The sequence below is a fragment of the Anomalospiza imberbis genome, chromosome 3, assembly GCF_031753505.1.
Source record: "Anomalospiza imberbis isolate Cuckoo-Finch-1a 21T00152 chromosome 3, ASM3175350v1, whole genome shotgun sequence".
Classification (NCBI taxonomy): Eukaryota; Metazoa; Chordata; class Aves; order Passeriformes; family Viduidae; genus Anomalospiza; species Anomalospiza imberbis.
The window spans coordinates 894,809-914,823 of record NC_089683.1 but is presented as its reverse complement, the minus strand read 5'-3'; the positions used below and the strand labels follow the sequence as shown (position 1 = coordinate 914,823).

Here is a 20,015-nt window from a genome sequence, read left to right as displayed (position 1 = left end):
CCCACGGTCCCTGCTGGGGGCACACAGTCGGGGGCTGTCGCGCTCCTCGATGCCCCCCCCAGCACAAGGGGCTGCTCCCGGGGGTCGCGGCCGCACCGCCCGTCCCGCCGTGACACGCCGGTGACACCAGCCCCGGTTCTGCCGTGCCCTGAGCCCGCAGGGGACACCGGCACCGCCCGGCTCCCCTGCCCGGCCGGGACGTCTGATCCCCTCCTTCTTATCCCCCCTCCTCCTACCAGGCTCCGCGTCCGTGCCCAGCCCGAGGAGAGCCCAAGGAACCTTTGCCCGGGCGCTGGCTCCACGGGCACAGCCCCGGGCTTGCGCCGGCAGCCCCGAGCGCTGCCCCACGAACCGGGCACAAAGGACCCCTGGGCATCCCGGGAGCCGAGGCGCAGGGCCGGGCGGGGTTCGAGTGGGCTCCATCCGTACCGGGAGCCTCGCAGGAGCTCTGCCGAGGCTCCCGCAGCCCTCCCGGATCGCTGCCGCCAGCCCACCCCGCCACCCTGAGCGCCTTTCCACGCCACACGGGCGAGGGACGCACCGGAGCGGCTTCAGCCACGATGGTGCCGATGGCAGCGAGGGTCCCACCGGCGGCGGGGACACAGGAGAGGCACCAGCGGAGCAGGGGAGGAGCGGGATGAGCCTCCAGGATGAGTCACATCCGACGGGCTGCAGCCCTGCCCGGCCGAGCGTGTGCGGACCAGCCCCCGCCTGCAGCTCCCCAGGGCGCTGCTCTGCCCCCGCAGCCTGCAGGGGGTTAAACCCCCCCAGATAACACCTGCGGGGTGCGCAGGGCAGGGCTGGAGTGCCCATCCCGGGAGGGATTTAACAGCCGCGTGGATGTGGCACTTGCGGGTCAGTGGTGGCCTCGGCAGCGCTGGGGGAGTGGCTGGACTCAATGATGAGTTTCCCCAGTTTTCTTTTCCACCCTAAACGATTCTGTGATTCTAAAGCAATCCCGACCCTTCTCTGGCCCTGGCAGTTCCCCTCTCGCCCTGGAGCAGTGCTCTTGCACAAGATTTCCAAGGAAGAACAAACAGGACAGCCCGGGTGTTGCACCCATCCCTTATTTCAGCCAAGCAGAGCAGGGCTGGGCAGCAGCTGGTGGGTGGCAGAAACTGCTTCTGTCATAAGAAGGACTCGAAGGTGTTTGCGAGGTGCTTTAGGAGAAACTCTGCTCCCTGGCAGCTAAGAGCATCACAAAGCCACAAGGAACAAGTGAAGAAAATAACATGGAAATGAAACAAAAGAACAACGATCTCATCTTCCCAATGCTTGGGAGAAGGACAGCCCTGCACACCTGAAGTTTGTCAACACCTTAGAGCCCCTTGCAGGGCCTGGAGGGGCTCCAGGAGAGCTGCAGAGGGACTGGGGACAAGGCCGGGAGGGACAGGAGCCAGGGAATGGCTCCCAGTGCCACAGGGCAGGGCTGGATGGGATACTGGGAATTGGGAATTGTTCCCTGTGAGGGTGGGGAAGGGCTGGGATGGAATTCCCAGAGCAGCTGTGGCTGCCCCTGGATCCCTGGCAGTGCCCAGGGCCAGGCTGGACACTGGGGCTGGGAGCTCCTGGGACAGTGGCAGGTGTCCCTGCCATGGCAGGGGTGGATTAGGTGACCTCTGCAAGCCCCTGCCCCCTCACACCAGTTGTGATTCCATGATTTCACAAAGCCAACACCTGGTGTCAGCTCACAGCCTCCACCATAGGAACAGTCCCCAAAGCATTGCAGGTGAAGGAAGGGAAAGAAAACAGCCAGAACTGGGTTTTGTCCTGATTTATTGCAGTTTCATCAGTGACGTTCATTCGTCAGATGCAATTTCCTCATTCCAACAGCATTCGGACAGCGTGGAGCAAACTGCCCCCTCAGAGCCCAGCTCAGGCCCCGGGACTGACCCTGCTGCCCCACAGAGCTGCTCCTCCCCACAGCATTACCTCCCCTCTCAGCCCCCCACCTCCACTGCTTCACGTTCTCCTGATCCCCAAAACTTAATTCTCCATCCGGAGCTTTGGAATAACTTTTGTTCCCCCGTGGGAGAAATCCCAAAGGGTTACCAGAGGGATCAGACAGTGACAAGGAGCCTGCAGAGACTCAGAGCCGTGTTAAACTGCTCCTCTCCTGGAGCGGAATAGAGCGTGGTCATTAGATAAAAATTACAGGCTGAGTAGCTAAAAGGGATTGACAAAGGCCACAAATCCCCTCTCCAAGAAGGATTGGGTGTAGGATTTATTAGTGCATTGAAATGGCATCGCCAGGCACAGGACGGAGGGACAGCGCTGCCAGGGCTGCTACTGGGGGTAGAGCTCCACGATCATCGCGTGACCCTGGGAACAGAGAGACACAAAACATCACAGAAACGGCTCATTAACAGAGACAAGACTAATTAGTACAGACACAGACTCCCAGGCACAGCATCAAGAACATGAGCCACCGCAGCTGGACACGAGCCCAGGTGTGCCCAGGTGGGCAAGAGGCCACTGGCCCCTGGGCTGTGCCAGCTCTGGGGTGGCAGCAGGGCCAGGGCAGTGCCCGTGCCCTGGGCTGGCACTGCTGGGGCACCTCCAGTGCTGGGGGCAGCTCTGGGCCCCTCCTGCCAGGAGAGACCTGGAGGGGCTGGAGCGTGTCCAGGGAAGGGAACGGAGCCCCAGGAGGGGCTGAGGGAGCTGGGAAGGGAACGGAGCCCCAGGAGGGGCTGGGGGAGCTGGGAAGGGAATGGAGCCCCAGGAGGGGCTGGGGGAGCTGGGAAGGGAATGGAGCCCCAGGAGGGGCTGGGGGAGCTGGGAAGGGAATGGAGCCCCAGGAGGGGCTGAGGGAGCTGGGAAGGGAATGGAGCCCCAGGAGGGGCTGGGGGAGCTGGGAAGGGAATGGAGCCCCAGGAGGGGCTGGGGGAGCTGGGAAGGGAATGGAGCCCCAGGAGGGGCTGGGGGAGCTGGGAAGGGAATGGAGCCCCAGGAGGGGCTGGGGGAGCTGGGAAGGGAACGGAGCCCCAGGAGGGGCTGAGGGAGCTGGGAAGGGGCTCAGCCTGGAGAAAAGGAGGCTCAGGGGGACCTTGTGGCTCTGCACAACTCCTGACAGGAGGGGACAGCCAGGGGGGGTCGGGCTCTGCTGCCAGGGAACAGGGACAGGACAAGGGGAAATGGCCTCAGGCTGGGCAGGGCAGGCTCAGGGTGGACAGCAGCAGGAATTTCTCCCTGGAAAGGGTGCTCAGGCCTTGGCAGGGAGGTTTAGAGTGCCCATCCCTGGAGGGGACAGCCAGGGGGGGTCGGGCTCTGCTCCCAGGGAACAGGGACAGGACTGAGGGGTGATGGGGGCAGCCAGAGATGCCTGGGGGAGCTCTGGGTCACCAGGCAGGATTGCAGAGTCCCAGAAGGATCAGCCCTGCTGTGCTGGCACAGGCTGCAGCACAGCACCATTACCTGCCCTCCTGCAGCACAGGCAGCCACCAGGCCGTACTGGCCCCCCTCCTTCTTCAGCCTGTGGGCAGCAGTGATGACCAGGCGGCAGCCGGTGGCCCCAAAGGGGTGTCCCAGGGACAGGGAGCCCCCCCAGGTGTTGAACTTGTCCAGCGGAGGGGCTCCAACCTGCAGGGACACAGAGGGACATGCTGAGGGACCACACCCCATGTCACCTGGCTGGAAGGGGTGACACCTCATCCCACCTAATCCCAACACCAGCGAGCCTACAGCAGTTCAGGATGGCACACCCAGGTGGCTGATGAGGGGATAAAACCACCCCAAAGGAGGTCCTGCTTCACCTGCAGCCCCTCAGGGAGCTCTGCACTGTGCAAGGCCTGAGCCCCTCACACTTTCCTTACCACCCTCCCCCTACAGGGATTGTGGCTCTGGATCTCCACCTCCTGCCGACAACGGGAACAGCATCCCAAAGAAATTTAATGTCCCGAAGAAACTGCAGAAATTGAGATTTGCTAAGCCAAGCTCAAGGGGCATCACTGCTCCTCACAGGACAGAGCCAGAGCCCGGCAGTGCAGCACCAGCACTGGCAGCTGGCAGGAGGCAGCCCAGGAACCCCAAAGTTTCACTGAACTGGAGAGAAAAGTGGGTCCAGAGGAGACACAGAGATGCTCCCAGGGCTGGAGCCAGGCTGGGAGTGCTCACCTGGAGAGGAGAAGGATCCAGGGAGAGCTCAGAGCCTAAAGGGGCTCCAGGAGAGCTGCAGAGGGACAAGGACCCGGAGGGGCAGGACAAGATGGAAAATGTCCTGACTCTGCCTTACCTTTGACTTCCTGCCCATGTAGTTCTGTGCAAACCAATCCGAATCCATGGCTTTCAGGTTGGCCAGGATCTGGCCCTGCAAGGGAGGAGAGGGTGACATTGGGAATAACCCAAGGCAGGTGGCTACAGGGAGCCATCCCAGCTTTAGAGCACTTACAGCAAAGGCCTCGTGGAACTCAAACACATCGATGTCATCCAGGGTGAGCCCGGCCTTCTCCAGCACTTTGGGAGTGGCATAGGTGGGACTGAAGGAGGGAAGACACACAATTCTTGCATCGGTGTTCCCTGTGAGCCCCATCCCCCTTTTCCACAGTCACATCCTTCTCTCTGGGCTCATGGCCCAGCTCTGCCCATCCCTGTCCAAGGGAGGCACAGCCCCCAGAACTATTGCCGAGGTGCCTCAGCAATCCTGGGGTGCTCCTGCCACTGCTGCTCTCCCACCTCGTGAAGGCCTGGAGAGATGCAACATCTCCTGAGGCACTTCCCAAAAACACACCGTGGCAGGAGAAGGCTGTTGTGGGAGCTGGGGATGCTCCCCATCTCCACCTACCCCAGGAGCAGCTGGTCCTTGGGATCCTGGGACACGTACACGAAATCCCTGTGCAGGAAAAAGGGCTGTCAGTGCCAGGGAGAGGAGAAGGAAGCAGGAGCAGAAGCCACTGGAGCAGCCCCTCCTACCTTAGGTAGGCCTTTGGTTTGTAGCCCATGGCCAGAGCCTTCTCCTCAGACATGATCAGCATCGCCGACGCTCCGTCGGTCTGGAAGGGGCAGGGAGAAACCAGGTGAGGGGTGAGGGACCTGCACACCCTGCACACAACGAGCCCCACAGCCCTCAGAAAGAGAGGACCTGAACACCAGCAGAGCCTCCAGGACACCCCACAACTCGAGGGGCCAAAGGACAAGGCCGCTGGATTGAGTGGGTGGAGGGCTGGGTGATCACTGACGATGCCAGCACACACACTGCTGAAGCCCACAGGCACAATTCCCCCTGTTTCACCCAGGACAGAGGAGCCTAAAAGCCCTGCAAGGCCTGGGACAAGCTGGTCATCCCAAACGCTCAGCTGTCCTCCCAGTCCCATCCCAAAACTCAGGATAATTCTGGGATGACACAAGCCCCAGGCTCACCACATGACAGAAATGTGGGATATTATTAAACCCACTTTTTGTGGGTCTGGCACATCAAATCATGGAATGGTTTGGGTTGGAAGGGACCTTAAATCACATCCAGTTCTGCCCCCTGCCATGGGCAGGGACACCTCCTACTACCCCAGGTTGCTCCAAGTGCTCAGAGTTTTTAACTTTTATGTATTCTTCATGTATTTGTAGCTTTGTAGACAGTTAAATGCTTAGGTATAACCTCCAGTACTTTTCCAGCAGTGAACAAACTCTTACTGATGCATTCCTAAAATATTGTTTAGTCTTGCCCATTACTCCTCCAAGGACTTTTTACTTTGCACCATGCAATCACAGACATGCTAAAGGTAGGGTAGGAGATGGGGAGGAGAGCTCCCATGGGGCAGGAGGGAATTACTTAACCAACCGCTCCTCTAATTGGACAATATTGGCTGGATATTGTAATTGCCCCACCTTGTACTAAATGGTACAAATCTAATTCAGGATGTGGATTTTTGCCACATTCTGCACCTGAAGGCTTTCAAGGAAAGGTTTGCTTTTATATTCTCATTCTAACGTTGCCTGGAAAAGTTTCTGTTCTATTTCCAGGCATCACAAGCCCCAGTGTCCAGCCTGGCCTTGGGCACTGCCAGGGATCCAGGGGCAGCCCCAGCTGCTCTGGGCACCCTGTGCCAGGGCCTGCCCACTCTGCCAGGGAACAATTCCTAATTCCCAGTATCCCATCCAGCCCTGCCCTCTGGCACTGGGAGCCATTCCCTGGCTCCTGTCCCTCCAGAGCTGTGGCTGCCCCTGGATCCCTGGCAGTGTCCAAGGCCAGGTTGGATGGGGCTTGGAGCACCCTGGGACAGTGGAAGGTGTCCCTGCCTATGGCAGGGGGTGGCACTGGATGGGCTTTAAGGTCCTTTCCAACCCAAACCATTCCGTGATTCTGTGAAGTTCAGACTAAACCTACTGACTTCAGCCGTAGAACGTGACCAATGCCATCCTGGGACAGAATCCCTACAAGGGCTTTTCAAGGATTCACCCTCATGAAGCAGCTACAGAGAAGCAAACAGGTCAGACGTCCCAGAACTTGAGGGGTTTTGTTACGGATTTTGAAATGAAACTACCCCATGCCCAAATCCACCAGACTACAACAAGGTTCCAAGTTACACCTGGAAAATCTGGGAAAAGTCAGTATTAAACGGCTCGTTCCCAGATGACACCAGCTAAGGCAGGCAGAGGGTCAGGTGCACAGTCCTCCCCTCTGGCTGGCAGTGCTGGGAACAGGAATTACCAGGAAGGAGGAGTTGGCTGCTGTGACTGTTCCATAGGGCTTGACAAACGCTGGCTTCAGTTTTCCCATCTGCTCCAGGGAGGACGGGCGGATCCCGTTGTCTTTGGTAACTGTGTCTTTGCCTGGCCAAGGAAAAAAACGTACATTTCAACTACAAAAATCAGAAATGCGCGAGGATTTCATCATCAGGACTCCAGCAGGGGAAAAAAATCAGAAAATTGTGGGGTTTAGGACAAGTGTGAGGAGGGAGAGAAGGAAAATCTGTTTGTGGCATCAGGATACTTAACATGGTAAAAAATAGCACTTAAAAATTGAAGCTACCTCGTTTTCCCTCAGAAGACAGCAAAAACAAAGCACTGCCATCTGTTTACTGAAGGAAAAAATACCACACGGGAAACCCAGTTGAGAAAAGAATTTAAATTTAGGTTAAAAAGCCTAAATGGAGAACTGGCCTTAAATCAGTTTACATTTACGTGCTGAGTTTGAGCAATAAAGAGCACTGGGAAAACCCAAATATATCCAACTGCTAAAAAAGCCTGTTAAGAAAAAATACCAATTGTACCATGAAGACCACATGGAACCATGGATCTGCAAGGAAAATTCCTCCAGGACACCAATTAGAGCTCCCAAATGAACAGGTGCTGCAGCCAAGTGTGTCCCCTGGCTCCTGGGGGGTGAGGGGGACACCAGCACAGGCCAGGGGAAGGGCAGCTTGAAGGCTCTCCCCAGACTGTTTCACCTCCCAGCACGGAGTGTGAGGCTTGGTGAACTGGAACCTGCCACATTCCAGCTCTTCCCATCCAGCAGCTGAGTTACCAGGCTGGGATTCTGTTGGGCTCGTGTCTGTTGTTGATATTCTGGGGTATAAGGGTGGTTTCTCTTGCCTGGAGGAAGAGCAGAGGGATTCCATGTCCAACCATCCTGATTTTCCCGCATTAGCACAGATGTGGGGTTGGCAAGAAAAGAAATTTATATATGTAAAGATAAGACAGGGGGCAGGGTTAGATGGGGATTTTTTAATGAGTTTTGAATGAGTTAGAAACAGGATCTCTGAGCTTTTTAGAGGATGTGGTTTATTTTTCTTATCTTCTACACAGGCAGGAAGGGTGAGTTCTGCTCACATCTTTACTGCATGGCTCAGAAGGTCACAAGACCCCTAGTTACAAGACTTTTTAAGGAGTTATTGACCAATAAAACACTGCCAACAAGTATATTTATGGTTTTGACCCAATACTTAAATATTTCACCTTAAGGACTCATGCTGCAGTGTAAGCTTTCTTAGCCAATCATGTTATGACACACAAACCTACAGTACTGCATTCTAAACTCCTTGTTTACCTTTCTAACTACTTTATTTTTTCTATATCTTGAACTCTAAAACTCTAAACTTTTCTTTACTTAGCTTAACCTGTCTCTGCTTTAAATTATAAATCCACATTCTTGCTTTTAGCACTTAAGTTCTGAAGCTTTTTCTAAGGTTTCAGATTAAATCCCGTGTTTAATTCTAAGCTTTGGCTTACAGGCCCAAAGTTCTGAGAATCCCTTGCATTTCAGGTTCCAACAGGGTTAGATGGGATTGGGAAGGAGCTCTTCCCTGGGAGGGTGGGGAGGGGCCGGGATGGAATTCCCAGAGCAGCTGGATCCCTGGCAGTGTCCAAGGCCAGGCTGGATGGGGCTTGGAGCACCCTGGGACAGTGGAAGGTGCCAGGGCTGGAACTGGGTGATGTTCAATGTCCCTTCCCACCCAAACCATCCCATGGTTCCGTGTTTACACCTTCACCCATCCCGTTTGCAAACACCTCCCCACGCCAGCAGTTTTCCAGGGACAAAGAGATCCTGACAAAACCCACCCAGACCCCCCAGCACTCCCTGGAGCCGCCCCCAGCAGCGAGGGCAGGCCGTGGCACACGGGCACTGTCACCTGGCACTTTGAAGGGCACCACGTCCTGCAGCAGCCCCTCGTCCTGGGCTTTCTTGGCCAGCGTGTGGGAGCGCAGCGCGTACTCGTCCTGCTCCAGGCGGGAGATGCCGAAGGCGGCGGCCAGGCGGTCGGCAGAGTGCCCCATGGTCTCGCTGGTGGAGAACTCTGCCACAGCTGGGAGCTGCCACCAGGGAGGGAGAGTCAGCACAGGTGGGAAAAGAAACCCTCCTGGGAGCACGCAGAGCTGAGCCCCACGGTGAGAGGGAGGCCCTTCCCTTCGTTATCGGAGCTGCGCAATTAGCACGTGGCAATCAGACTACAACAGACTCAGAAATGTGTCAGAGAAAGCAGCACTTTCCAAGATTTTGGAAAGAAAAACAAGTTCCAGGCTGCTGCTTACTGCAGGGGTTCCAGAACTGTGCTGAGAGCAGCTGCCTGTACATTTAACAGGGAGTCTTAGGTTGGAAATGGGGGTGTGTATTCTATTCCTATCTGTGGGGCAGTTCTCTTCTGTTCATTTTCTTTATCTCCTCCACAACCCATCCTCCCTCCAGGAGATCTCTTCTGTTCATGGGCCACTAATTATTAATTATCTTCTGTTCATGGGCCACTGAGTGTCCCTGCATGGCTGATAAAATTCCATCATCCCACTGGGAGAGGCGCCACCCAGGGGGAGGAGGAGCCAAGCATTCCTACCTGGATACAATCTGAGATTTTGGGAGCACCACAGCAGCCTTTGCCCACTGCATTCCCAGAGGAGCAGCTTTCTTCCCCCCGGCATTCCCAGAGGAGCAGCTTTCTTCCCCCCAGCATTCCCAGAGGAGCAGCTTTCTTCCCCCCAGCATTCCCAGAGGAGCAGCTTTCTTCCCCACTGCATTCCCAGAGGAGCAGCTTTCTTCCCCACGGCATTCCCAGAGGAGCAGCTTTCTTCCCCACGGCATTCCCAGAGGAGCAGCTTTCTTCCCCACTGCATTCCCAGAGGAGCAGCTTTCTTCCCCACGGCATTCCCAGAGGAGCAGCTTTCTTCCCCACTGCATTCCCAGAGGAGCAGCTTTCTTCCCCACTGCATTCCCAGAGGAGCAGCTTTCTGCCCCACTGCATTCCCAGAGGAGCAGCTTTCTTCCCCACTGCATTCCCAGAGGAGCAGCTTTCTTCCCCACGGCATTCCCAGAGGAGCAGCTTTCTTCCCCACTGCATTCCCAGAGGAAGCCCAGGCCCATCCCCACCAGCCCTGGAGCTTCAGAGGAAAACTCCAGCCTTCTCCAGGATCCTGCTCCAGCAGAGCCACAGCTGGCACTGCAGGAGGGCTGAGCCACCATGGGATGGGACTGCTGCCACCCCCCTGACCCACACGCTGCCAGGGCTGCTCTGACCCTGGCAGGGTTGGTTTTGTCTGTTTGTACTACTGCATTTGTATTTTTAATTTTCCCAATAAAGAACTGTTATTCCTGCTCCCTTATCTTTGCCTGAGAGCCCCTTAATTTCAAAAATATAATAATTCGGAGGGAGGGGGTTTGCATTTTCCATTTCAGGGGAGGCTCCTGCCTTCCTTAACAGACACCTGGCTTTTCAACCCAAGACACAGGAAATCCATGAGAAAGGCTGACCCGACCTTTTGGGTTTAGCTCAAACACCACATCCTGGGACCTCAAAACTCCTTGTCAGACACCTCCTCATCCAAAAGTAGAGCCCAGAGGTGATCTTGGCTCAGTTTTAGTTCTTCCAGCAGCACTCAAGAAATCCCTGCACGTATTCAAGTCTGAAATTTTCCTATCTTATGTGGATTTGGGATGTCAGCCCTGCCACACTTAACCTGGGCCTCGCTGCACTCACACTAAAGGGAATGACATGGATGCAGTTTCCTTGTGGAGAGCTCATGGGGGGAAGGAGGGAAGTGCTGCCCCTCTCCATCCTCACTGTGTTGTAATTCACCCCCCAGTGGCCCCCAGGACAGAGCAGTGGCTCACTCTGCTCCTGACATGGCCCCGTGGATGCTCTTCAGGGGAGCTGAACACATCCAGCCCCTGGCAGGATTTGGCCAGGAACAGGAATCATAAGGCATATTTAAGATGCATTAATCAAATCAATATACTGAGGATATTCCTGTCTAATACTAAGGGGGTTACTTCTATTATCTAGTAAAATTCCTCTGACCCTCGAATTCTTCTGACACTTCAGAATAACCTTTATATTTATGGAAAAAAAAGCCCCTTCTAGTTCTGTCATCTGCAACACAGTTTGTCCAGGAGTTGCAGAAGGAGGTTTTGCACTAACCTGGGTTTACTGAAGATGAACATGTGGGAAGAAAAAGCAGAGGCCCAAATGCTGTGAGATGCATTAATCAGTGTTTTAACCCAAAGCAGAGGACAGAGACTGATCGTGATGAACCCCAGGAGCCACCTAACCCATCTTAAATCCTCTCCATCAAGGCCTGTTCACACCCTCTAAACCAGTTCACTAAACATCTAAATGCCTGAAAACCAAAAAAAGAATACCTCGGGAGCAAAGTAGTCAGGGCGAATTTTGGAAATGAGGGAGAGCTTCTGGCCCAGGGTCTTGGCTCTGTTCAGGGTCAGCATGGTCTTCCTCATCTTCCTGCTGTGGCGGATGGGGACGTCGGACATGAGCTCCACGCCGCCGGCCACCACCACGTCACACTGGCCGGCCGCGATCATCCCCACGCCTGCAAGGACAGGACACTGCCAGGGCAGGGCCACTCAGCCCAGCGCTGGAGTTCTGGCTGCTGGGAACTTCACCCTTTCTGTGCTGACAGACTCTGACCTGTTGCTTTGATTTCTATAAGCGTTTACTCTTATAGTTCTTTTGAGAGTTTTAAAGGTCTCACAAAACTTTGTTAGCCTTCTGATAATGTTTGCATATTTCTACTGGAGTTCCCATGCGCTGCTCATGTAAACAATGATTGTTTTGAATTCTTCTTTGTGGGAGGAGGGAATTGATGGACTGTTGGTTTGACCAGTGTGGTTAGAGAGGTGGCAATCCCATCCTCCAATCCACTGTCGCTTTTGGAATTCTATATATTGCGAGGTCAGAAATAAAATTTTTTTCTTTCTTGAACTCACCAGGCTTCTGTGTACTCATTTCGAGTCCAATAGCAACACTGATCCCCAGGAGAGCACTGCATTTGACCTGAGGCCCTGGAGAAGGCTTCCAAAATTGAGTGAGAGCACTGGGATTACGGGTGTGGAATTGGTTAGAAGTGTATGATGTCACAGGGTGGAAAACTGAGAGTTTGGGGTTTTAGAATGCAGTAATAAATATGGAGCAAGATGGAGATTTTAGGGTGGAGGCTGCTCCTTCTTCTTCACCTTCTCCTCCACGGGTTTGGGTGGTATTTTGTAATTGGACAAAAAAGACTTTGAGGGATCAGTTATTGGGTTAAAAGTGAAAATAATTCAGGTGTCATTTCTTAACTGGATAGTTTAGCCTTAAAAGACCCTGTACCAAGAGCCAGTTGGCCATTTTGTGCCTTGGTAGTGAAGAACTGCAGAACTCACTGCTGTGAGACTGTAACACAGGTAAGGAACAATAAACACCTGAGTCTGAATGTGAACTGTCCTCTGGAGTGCCCTCAATCCTGACCTCGACAGGGAAAAAGGGAAGCTGAAAACAGGCACCCCGACAGAGCCCTGGCCACTCCTGCACTCCTCCTGCAGCCCCTGGCCATGGCGGGGTTACACATGAGCTGCTGTCACTTGTCCTTGTCACACAGAGCAGGGAGGGGACAACCCCAGTAGCTTGAGCTGTGTCTCCATTTTTTAGCCCTGGTTAGGCTAAGCCAAAGATAAAAGGAGCAACTTTCTCACCATGGTCAGTCTTTACCTCCCAAATAAACATGGACCCTGGGCAGAGATGCTGCTGCAGGCCTACAGCAGACCCTCAGTTCATGTTGTATTTTGTTGGTTAAAAAAACTTCCACCGAACCACTGAGGCAGGAAAAGACCTCCCAGACCATCAAACCCAGCCTGTGACTGATCTCCACCTTGTCACCAGCCCAGAGCATTGAGCATCATTTCCCCGAATTCCTTGGACACTTCCAGGGATGGGGACTCCACCCTTCCGTGGGCAGCTCCTTCCAGTGCCTGACCACTCTTTCCAGGGAAAAAATCCTCCTGATGTCCATCCTGACCCTAGCACAGCTTGAGGCTGTTCCCTCTCCTCCTGTCCCTGTTCCCTGGGAGCAGAACCCAACCCCCCCTGGCTGTCCCCTCCTGTCAGGGAGTTGTGCAGAGCCACAAGGTCCCCCCTGAGCCTCCCCTCCTCCAGGCTAAATCCCATTTTTCCTTCAATTCCAGCATTTCCTCAGATGTTTTTTTTTTTTTACATTCACAAGCAGTGCAAGTTGAATAAGGGCTGTGAAAGAATTCCCAAGCTCCCTCTCAACCCCACAGCTTGTTGTTGCAGCCCACATACCTGTGGTCATGGCCTGGTTTGAGGAAATGCATGCCATGGTGACGGTGTGGGCCGGAGTTTTGTCAGAGAACCCTGCTCCCAAGGCAGCCTACAACAACAAGAGTGGCTGTTAAACCTACAGCTTCTGCTCCCAGGCCAGAGCTGCCCCTGCCCAGCACACCTTGGCAGGTGGAGCTGAAGACAAAAGACGTGGAGTTTTCATCCAGTTAATTATGGCAGCAGTTCTTCCCCTCCCCAGACTCTGGAGCAGGAGCTGAGGCCGCTGCCAAGGCTCTCGGCCGCACTGAGAACAGTCACCGCCCCTCCACATTTTTAAATAAAGAGACAAACTAATCACACCCCACATTAAAAAAAAAAAAAAAAACCACATCAAAAGAGCCTCCAGCTTCTCCACATCACCTTTGTTTCACCTTACTGGCAACGGCAACACGTGAAAAGGGTGATTTAGACCGCTCAGCACAAGGCTGAGCGGCTCCACAGAGAGCAGCAAGCTGCAGAGCAGTGACTCATCTGAGCAGCCCAGAGACCTTCCCTACTTGGGATGTGGCCAACTCGTTGAAAGTTCAGCAGTTGCTCCCAAGTTAAAATTACCCTGCAGCCCCATCTGACTGGCAGGTGACTGAAGCCAGGCCTTGCATTCACGAGGCTGAGGCTGCACAGGGAGCCCAGGTTACACCATGGATTTATCCAGGTGCAGAGGCTCCAGGCTGGCAAAGATCAGGCTGCCTGGCACATGACTCCAGAGCATCAGCTGCTCTGGGGATAATACAGAAATTGTGCTTTCTGGCTGGTGGAACAAAGGGTAGCAAAGCTGCTCCACTTCAAATCCTGAGGATGCTGTGTCTGAGCAGGCAGCTCAGATAAATAAATAAATACCACAAGAAAGCAAACCCTCACAGCACACTCTGCTCCTCCAAAGATAATGGGAAAGGCAGCACTCAATCCAACTGGTGTTTAGGAGCTGAGGGATCAGCAATCCTCAACAAAACCTTCCCTTGCAGGGAAGAGTCGTGCAGAGGCTTCAAAGCATTGAAATAGGAAAATCTGATAAAAAATTATGCTAAATGAAATCTGTAGCAGATTTCAATAGGAGGCAGAGGATCCCAAAATCATTTTCCTTTCCAGGTACTCATTTAACAGACAATACTACAAAACTACTTCATACTCTCAAAACATGTATAAACAAACAATAAAACTGGGAATTCATTTTTAGCAAGGATTTGTCATTTCCAGAGGAGCTACAGAAATCAGACTCCCAGGGGAATGCTGCACAGAACCCACCTCTCTGGCAACATTACTGGTTTTCACCTCCTGGATAACTGTGCCATAAACAATGTAATCAACAACATCCCTCGGGACACTGGTCCGGGTCAGCAGGCCCCTAAGGAGAGGATCAAAACAAAGGGAATTTGCATCACATAAATAAAAACCTCTCCGACATCCTCTTCCTGACAGCTTGGCTGCAGAACAAGGGTTTCTCAACAACGGAGCCACAGCTTCTGTCCCCCCCTCAGAAGAAATCTCATGTGCATGTGGGCCCGTGGGAAGTGTAGCTGATTATGGGCTGCAAACAATCATGGTGATAATGCCACTATAAATCATTACAGAACTTCATTAAAGCAATTACTTCATAGCCCTTACACCTCTCCTTCCACAAAATGGCTCACAGAACCATCAAATCCCAGAGTGGTTTGGGTGGGATGGGACCTCAAATCCCATCCAGTGCCACCCCCTGCCATGGGCAGGGACACTTCCAGTGTCCCAGGGTGCTCCCAGCCATGGGCAGGGACACTTCCCGTGTCCCAGGGTGCTCCCAGCCCCATCCAGCCTGGCCTTGGACACTTCCAGGGATCCAGGGGCAGCCACCTCCAGGCTTCTCCAAGCCTTCTCTCTTCTCCAGAGCACTTTGTTCTGCCTCTCAACGAAACAAACCCACTGCTAACGACCCTCAGAGCAGGAGGGTTACAGAATTAGCTCAATATCCTTGTTGTCACTTCATTTCCTCTGTGTTGCCCAGGTTGTTTTTCCCACCTTAACAGCAGCTCTGATGTCTGTGTCTGGAAAACTACAGCTGGGAATCAAATTCACTAAAATTTGTCACCACCAGCATCTCTTTGCATCAACACCAACCTACTGTAAACCCCAACAACAACAAAAACCCCACTGCTTAAGCCAACCACTACTGTGGAGTGAGGCCAGGAGAAATAAAGCACCTGAGCTGTGCAGAGCCAAGCCCAGAGCCTTGGCTCTGCAACCCTGAAACCTCAGCAGTTTAACAAGAACTCTGAGCCCTCCCAGTGCTCCATTTACTTACTGCAGTGCTGCTCTGGCTAAGTCATGTGGCATCAGATCGGCATACCTGGAAGGTGAAGAGCAGAGGAAGAAACTCAGAGGTGTGAGAAATCAGTGCAGAATTCTCAGCACAGAAATCAGGACAGAATTCTCCTGGGAGCAGCAAGAATTGGGGATGGACCAGAAATGCTCCACTGAGCCTCTGAGCAAACATTTCAAGGAATCACAGATTGGTTTGGGTTGGAAGAGACACTAAATCTCATCCAGTGCCACCCCTGCCCATGGCAGGGACACCTGCCACTGTCCCAGGAGCTCCCAGCCCCAGTGTCCAGCCTGGCCTTGGGCACTGCCAGGGATCCAGGGCAGCCACAGCTGCTCTGGGAATTCCATCCCAGCCCTTCCCCACCCTGCCAGGGAACAATTCCCAATTCCCAATTCCCATCCAGCCCTGTCCTCTGGCAGTGGGAGCCATTCCCTGGGTCCTGTCCCTCCAGGCCTTGTCCCCAGTCCCTCTGCAGCTCTCCTGGAGCCCCTCCAGGCCCTGCCAGGGGCTCTGAGCTCTCCCTGGATCCTTCTCCTCTCCAGGTGAGCAGCCCCAGCTCTCCCAGCCTGGCTCCAGAGCAGAGGGGCTGCAATCACTGCACCAAACCCACAGAAAAGCAGCAGGGAGCACATAAAGAAATCCCTTCTCCATCCTAACAGTCAGGTGTGCCTTTAGTTCAGCTGTGGATTTGATGGCACAGCAATCCAGGAAGAAGAGCCTACAGCAGATTCTTGGCCCCTGTCCTGCCAGTTCTGTCAAACTTGTTGCTTCATCTGCTATAAATTCTCCAACTGCTTCCTCTAGACATGCTCCATAAATCCTTACCCTTCCCAGGACTCATACACACTCACAACCTTCTTCAAACCACATTCCTGCACTAAATGCAGTGGAATAACAGCAGCAGCCCAACTCAGGGCACCTCCTGAGCCTCTAGGCCCAAGAATAGCTACATTCAAATGAGCAAGTGAGACTTTTCACAGAAAGAGTTGAGTTTTGACCAAATCAGGGGGTGCTTTCTGGGTTTCACTCCTCTCTGATACTCACGTGGTGCCAGACTGCAGAAAGGGAATGCGGACACCCTCCACCACCACCACATTCTTCACCCCAGATTTACCCAAGGTCTTCTTAGTCTTTGGCTGGACTGGGAAGAGAGAAGTGATGGTGACAAGAATATCAGCAATTTTCATATAGACCCTGCAAAGACTTCCAGAAAACAAAGGGCACTGTCCTTCCTTGGTGTGTAAGTGAAAGGCAGGGAAGGTAGGACACCTGAGTTGGAATCTTGGACTCATGGAATGGTTTGGGTAGGAAGGGACCTCGAAGCTCATCCAGTGTCACCCCTGCCATGGACAGGGACACCTTCTGCTATCCCAGGTTGCTCCAAGCTCCATCCAACTGGGCCTGGAACCCTTCCAGGGATGGGGCCTGTGCCTCATCATCCTCACAGCCAAGAGTTTCTTCCTAATGGGAAGAAAGTTCTTCTTAATGGGAAGAAATTCTCTCCCCAGTGGGAGAGGTTCAAGACAAGGTTCAAGATGTCATGACCCAGCACCATTCCACAGGCCAGTGCCAGGACAAAACTCCAGCACTGTCTAGTGATTCCTTCAGGCTCTTCCCAAAGCCCAGGGCATGATGGGGAGCTGCTGTCCAGGCCTGTTCCCAAAATCCCAAAGCATGAGTCACCTAAGCAACCCCCACAGTGAATCCAGAGCACGGATCACCCCCACCACTCACTGCGGACTGTGACTGAAAACTGGGAAGGGCTGCTGGGAGCCAGGGGCAGACGGGGAAGGAAGGGCTGCTGGGAGCCAGGGGCAGACGGGGAAGGAAGGGCTGCTGGGAGCCAGGGGCAGACTGGGAAGGAAGGGCTGCTGGGAGCCAGGGGCAGACTGGGAAGGAAGGGCTGCTGGGAGCCAGGGGCAGACTGGGAAAGGCTGCTGGGAGCCAGGGGCAGACTGGGAAAGGCTGCTGGGAGCCAGGGGCAGACTGGGAAAGGCTGCTGGGAGCCAGAGGCAGACTGGGAAGGGCTGCTGGGAGCCAGGGGCAGACTGGGAAAGGCTGCTGGGAGCCAGGGGCAGACGGGGAACGAAAAGGCTGCTGGGAGCCAGGGGCAGACTGGGAAGGAAGGGCTGCTGGGAGCCAGGGGCAGACTGGGAAAGGCTGCTGGGAGCCAGGGGCAGACGGGGAAAGGCTGCTGGGAGCCAGGGGCAGACGGGGAAGGAAGGGCTGCTGGGAGCCAGGGGCAGACGGGGAGGGAAAGGCTGCTGGGAGCCGGGGGAGACTGGGAGGGAAGGGCTGCTGGGAGCCGGGGGCAGACTGGGAGGGAAAGGCTGCTGGGAGCCGGGGGCAGACTGGGAAGGAAGGGCTGCTGGGAGCCAGGGGCAGACTGGGAAGGGCTGCTGGGAGCCAGGGGCAGACGGGGAAGGGCTGCTGGGAGCCAGGGGCAGACTGGGAAGGGCTGCTGGGAGCCAGGGCACTCAGAGGATGAGAGGACTCTGCTGCAAACACTGGTTTGCCTGAAGTTTTCCTTGCTTGCAGCTTTTCAGGAACACCTGAACCACTCTCTGCATTCTGCACCATTTCTAAGACTTAAGTGGAACAAGACTGTGGGAAAGAGAGGCAGCTTCCAAAACAGACCTGTCTAGCACAGACCCACTGAGATCCTGGTGTTTTCTCCTTACCTGCAGCTTGGAACTGCGAAGAGCAGCTGAGTGATCGAGCAACTGGAAAACAAGAAAGGGGAAAAAATGCCAGAAAAAAATGTCAGAAACAGTTCTAGTCTCTGCAAGGAGGGTTAGAAAAGCAGATAACGTCACTTTAAGACAGCTGACCACCTGTGGGGTGTTGGGTGGTTTACTCTGTCCAGAAACCTGATACACTTTCTGTTAACTCAAGACTCCACCCCATATGATGCAGGAAGGGACAAACAAGGCAACAATGTAATTGGGATAAAAAAATAAACACTGTCAGCCTTTTAAAGGCGAGAACAGGGAGAGATTCAGACCCCAGCACCCATTCCAAACCCAACACTTCAACCAGAGGGTTTATGGCCACCAATAAAAGCTAAAGATACTCACAGGCCCCAGCAGCCCAGGCTGAGGACACGGGGAGGTTCCGCAGGGCAGAGCTCAGCATGGAACTCATTTTGGGATCTAGGGAAAGGCTGGGCTCAGTCCAAGCTGCTCTGTCCAGAACAATCCCAAGGGAAGAGTCCTGCCTGCCTCACACAGAGCCAGCAAGGTGAGGGGCACACACTGCAAGGGCACCAGCAGCACAGGGAATCACCTCCCACCACGCTTGTGCCTGTGAATAAATACTGCCCAGTGAGCTTCTCAATTCCCTCCCAGGAGCTGCTCCTCCACTTCCCACTGGAAAATTGTCCCAGTGCCCAGGCATCCCTGCTGCCAGCAGCACCTCCTGACACCAGCAGTGTCCTTGGCACCCCTGCCCTTCGCGAGCCCCTGGTGCCAGCCTGAGGAGCTCCTGCTGTGCATCCCCGTGGCAAACACAGCAAGTTCACCCCCAAAAACCCCTCGGCAGCTTTCCCAAATCGGGTTTCCCTATAAACAAACCCTCATCTGCAGCTTTTATTGCCCAGGGATGGCCCTCACAGCTCCAGGACTTTGCTCGATCCATGCCAACGTTCATCTCCCTCTGTCACACTTTGTGGGTTCAAATCCCGGCACTTTCTCTCCCAAGCACAAAGTTTTTCCATGGAGGGGCACAGGAACACCCACAGTCCCAAACCCAGCCCTCTGCAGCTCCCCATAACTCAGCACAAGCTGCCAGTCACCACCTTTGACACCTCCCAGCTGCAGCTCCGCACCTGGACCGTGCCCCTTCCCAGCCCCAGGCTCCTCCTGCCAAGAAAGATCCCAAAACCAGACCTTTCCAAGGCATCCTGCTCCTCCTCCACCTCTGCCAACCTCCCTCCCCACACCTGATTGAGGTTTTCCCCTAAATTTCCCCTGCCCAGCTGACAGAAGTTTCTCCCAGGTGTAATCTCCTCCTCCCTCCCACACTGCACAGCCATCTCCTCCCGGTGCACCCCCGTTCCTGCCCCCCTCAAAATGCCCCAAACCCCCTCATTTTCGGCAGCCAGTGCTCCCCTGGCACGCCAAGGGCTCAGCCCTGCCCGCACAAATCACCAGGGCAAAGCTCCTTGCAGAGCCAGGATTTGCCTGGATTCCACAGCCGAGCTGTGCTCCGTGACCCTCACGGATCCCTTCCAACTCAGGATAATCCACAATTCCATGAACAGCCCCTGCTCCCTTCCCGTCACTTTCACCGCGCAGCACTGCCAGCCCCAGCCCGGGGCTCCCACCCCAAACACACCCGTGCTGCTCTCAGCCGCCCCCAATCCCCCTCGTCCACCCAGGGCCGACTCCCGACCCCTCCCGTCCGCCCAGGACCAGCCCCTCGGTCCCCTCATCCATCCGGGACCTGCAGGGAGCGCTGGGACCGACCCCCGGACCCTCCTCACCCTTTCCCAGCCACCCTACCCCCATCCATGCGGAACGACCCCCCCGACTTGCCTCACTGCTCCCCGTCCATCCACAACGAACCCACTCACTGCCCTCACTTCCATCCAGAACGAACCCCCTTGAGTCCCCTCACTTCCATCTGGAACGAACCCCCTGACTCCCCTCACTTCCATCTGGAACGAACACCCCGACTCCCCTCACTCC

At 54.7% G+C, this 20,015-nt stretch overlaps 1 protein-coding gene across 1 annotated transcript; it reads right to left on the bottom strand.

Annotated features, from left to right (window-relative positions):
* Positions 1 to 1,759: 1,759 nt before the first annotated feature.
* On the bottom strand, positions 1,760 to 18,649 carry HADHB (hydroxyacyl-CoA dehydrogenase trifunctional multienzyme complex subunit beta). The gene is made up of 15 exons (XM_068183107.1): positions 18,405 to 18,649; positions 18,009 to 18,050; positions 16,372 to 16,468; positions 15,307 to 15,351; positions 14,274 to 14,373; positions 12,993 to 13,080; positions 11,057 to 11,244; positions 8,562 to 8,742; positions 6,641 to 6,762; positions 4,909 to 4,988; positions 4,781 to 4,828; positions 4,388 to 4,475; positions 4,232 to 4,306; positions 3,415 to 3,579; positions 1,760 to 2,322 (listed from the first exon to the last, which is right to left on the bottom strand). The coding sequence occupies exons 1-15, from the start codon at positions 18,469 to 18,471 to the stop codon at positions 2,287 to 2,289; spliced, it is 1,422 nt and encodes a 473-aa protein (XP_068039208.1). The 5' UTR covers positions 18,472 to 18,649; the 3' UTR covers positions 1,760 to 2,286.
* Between the last annotated feature and the right edge of the window lie 1,366 nt (positions 18,650 to 20,015).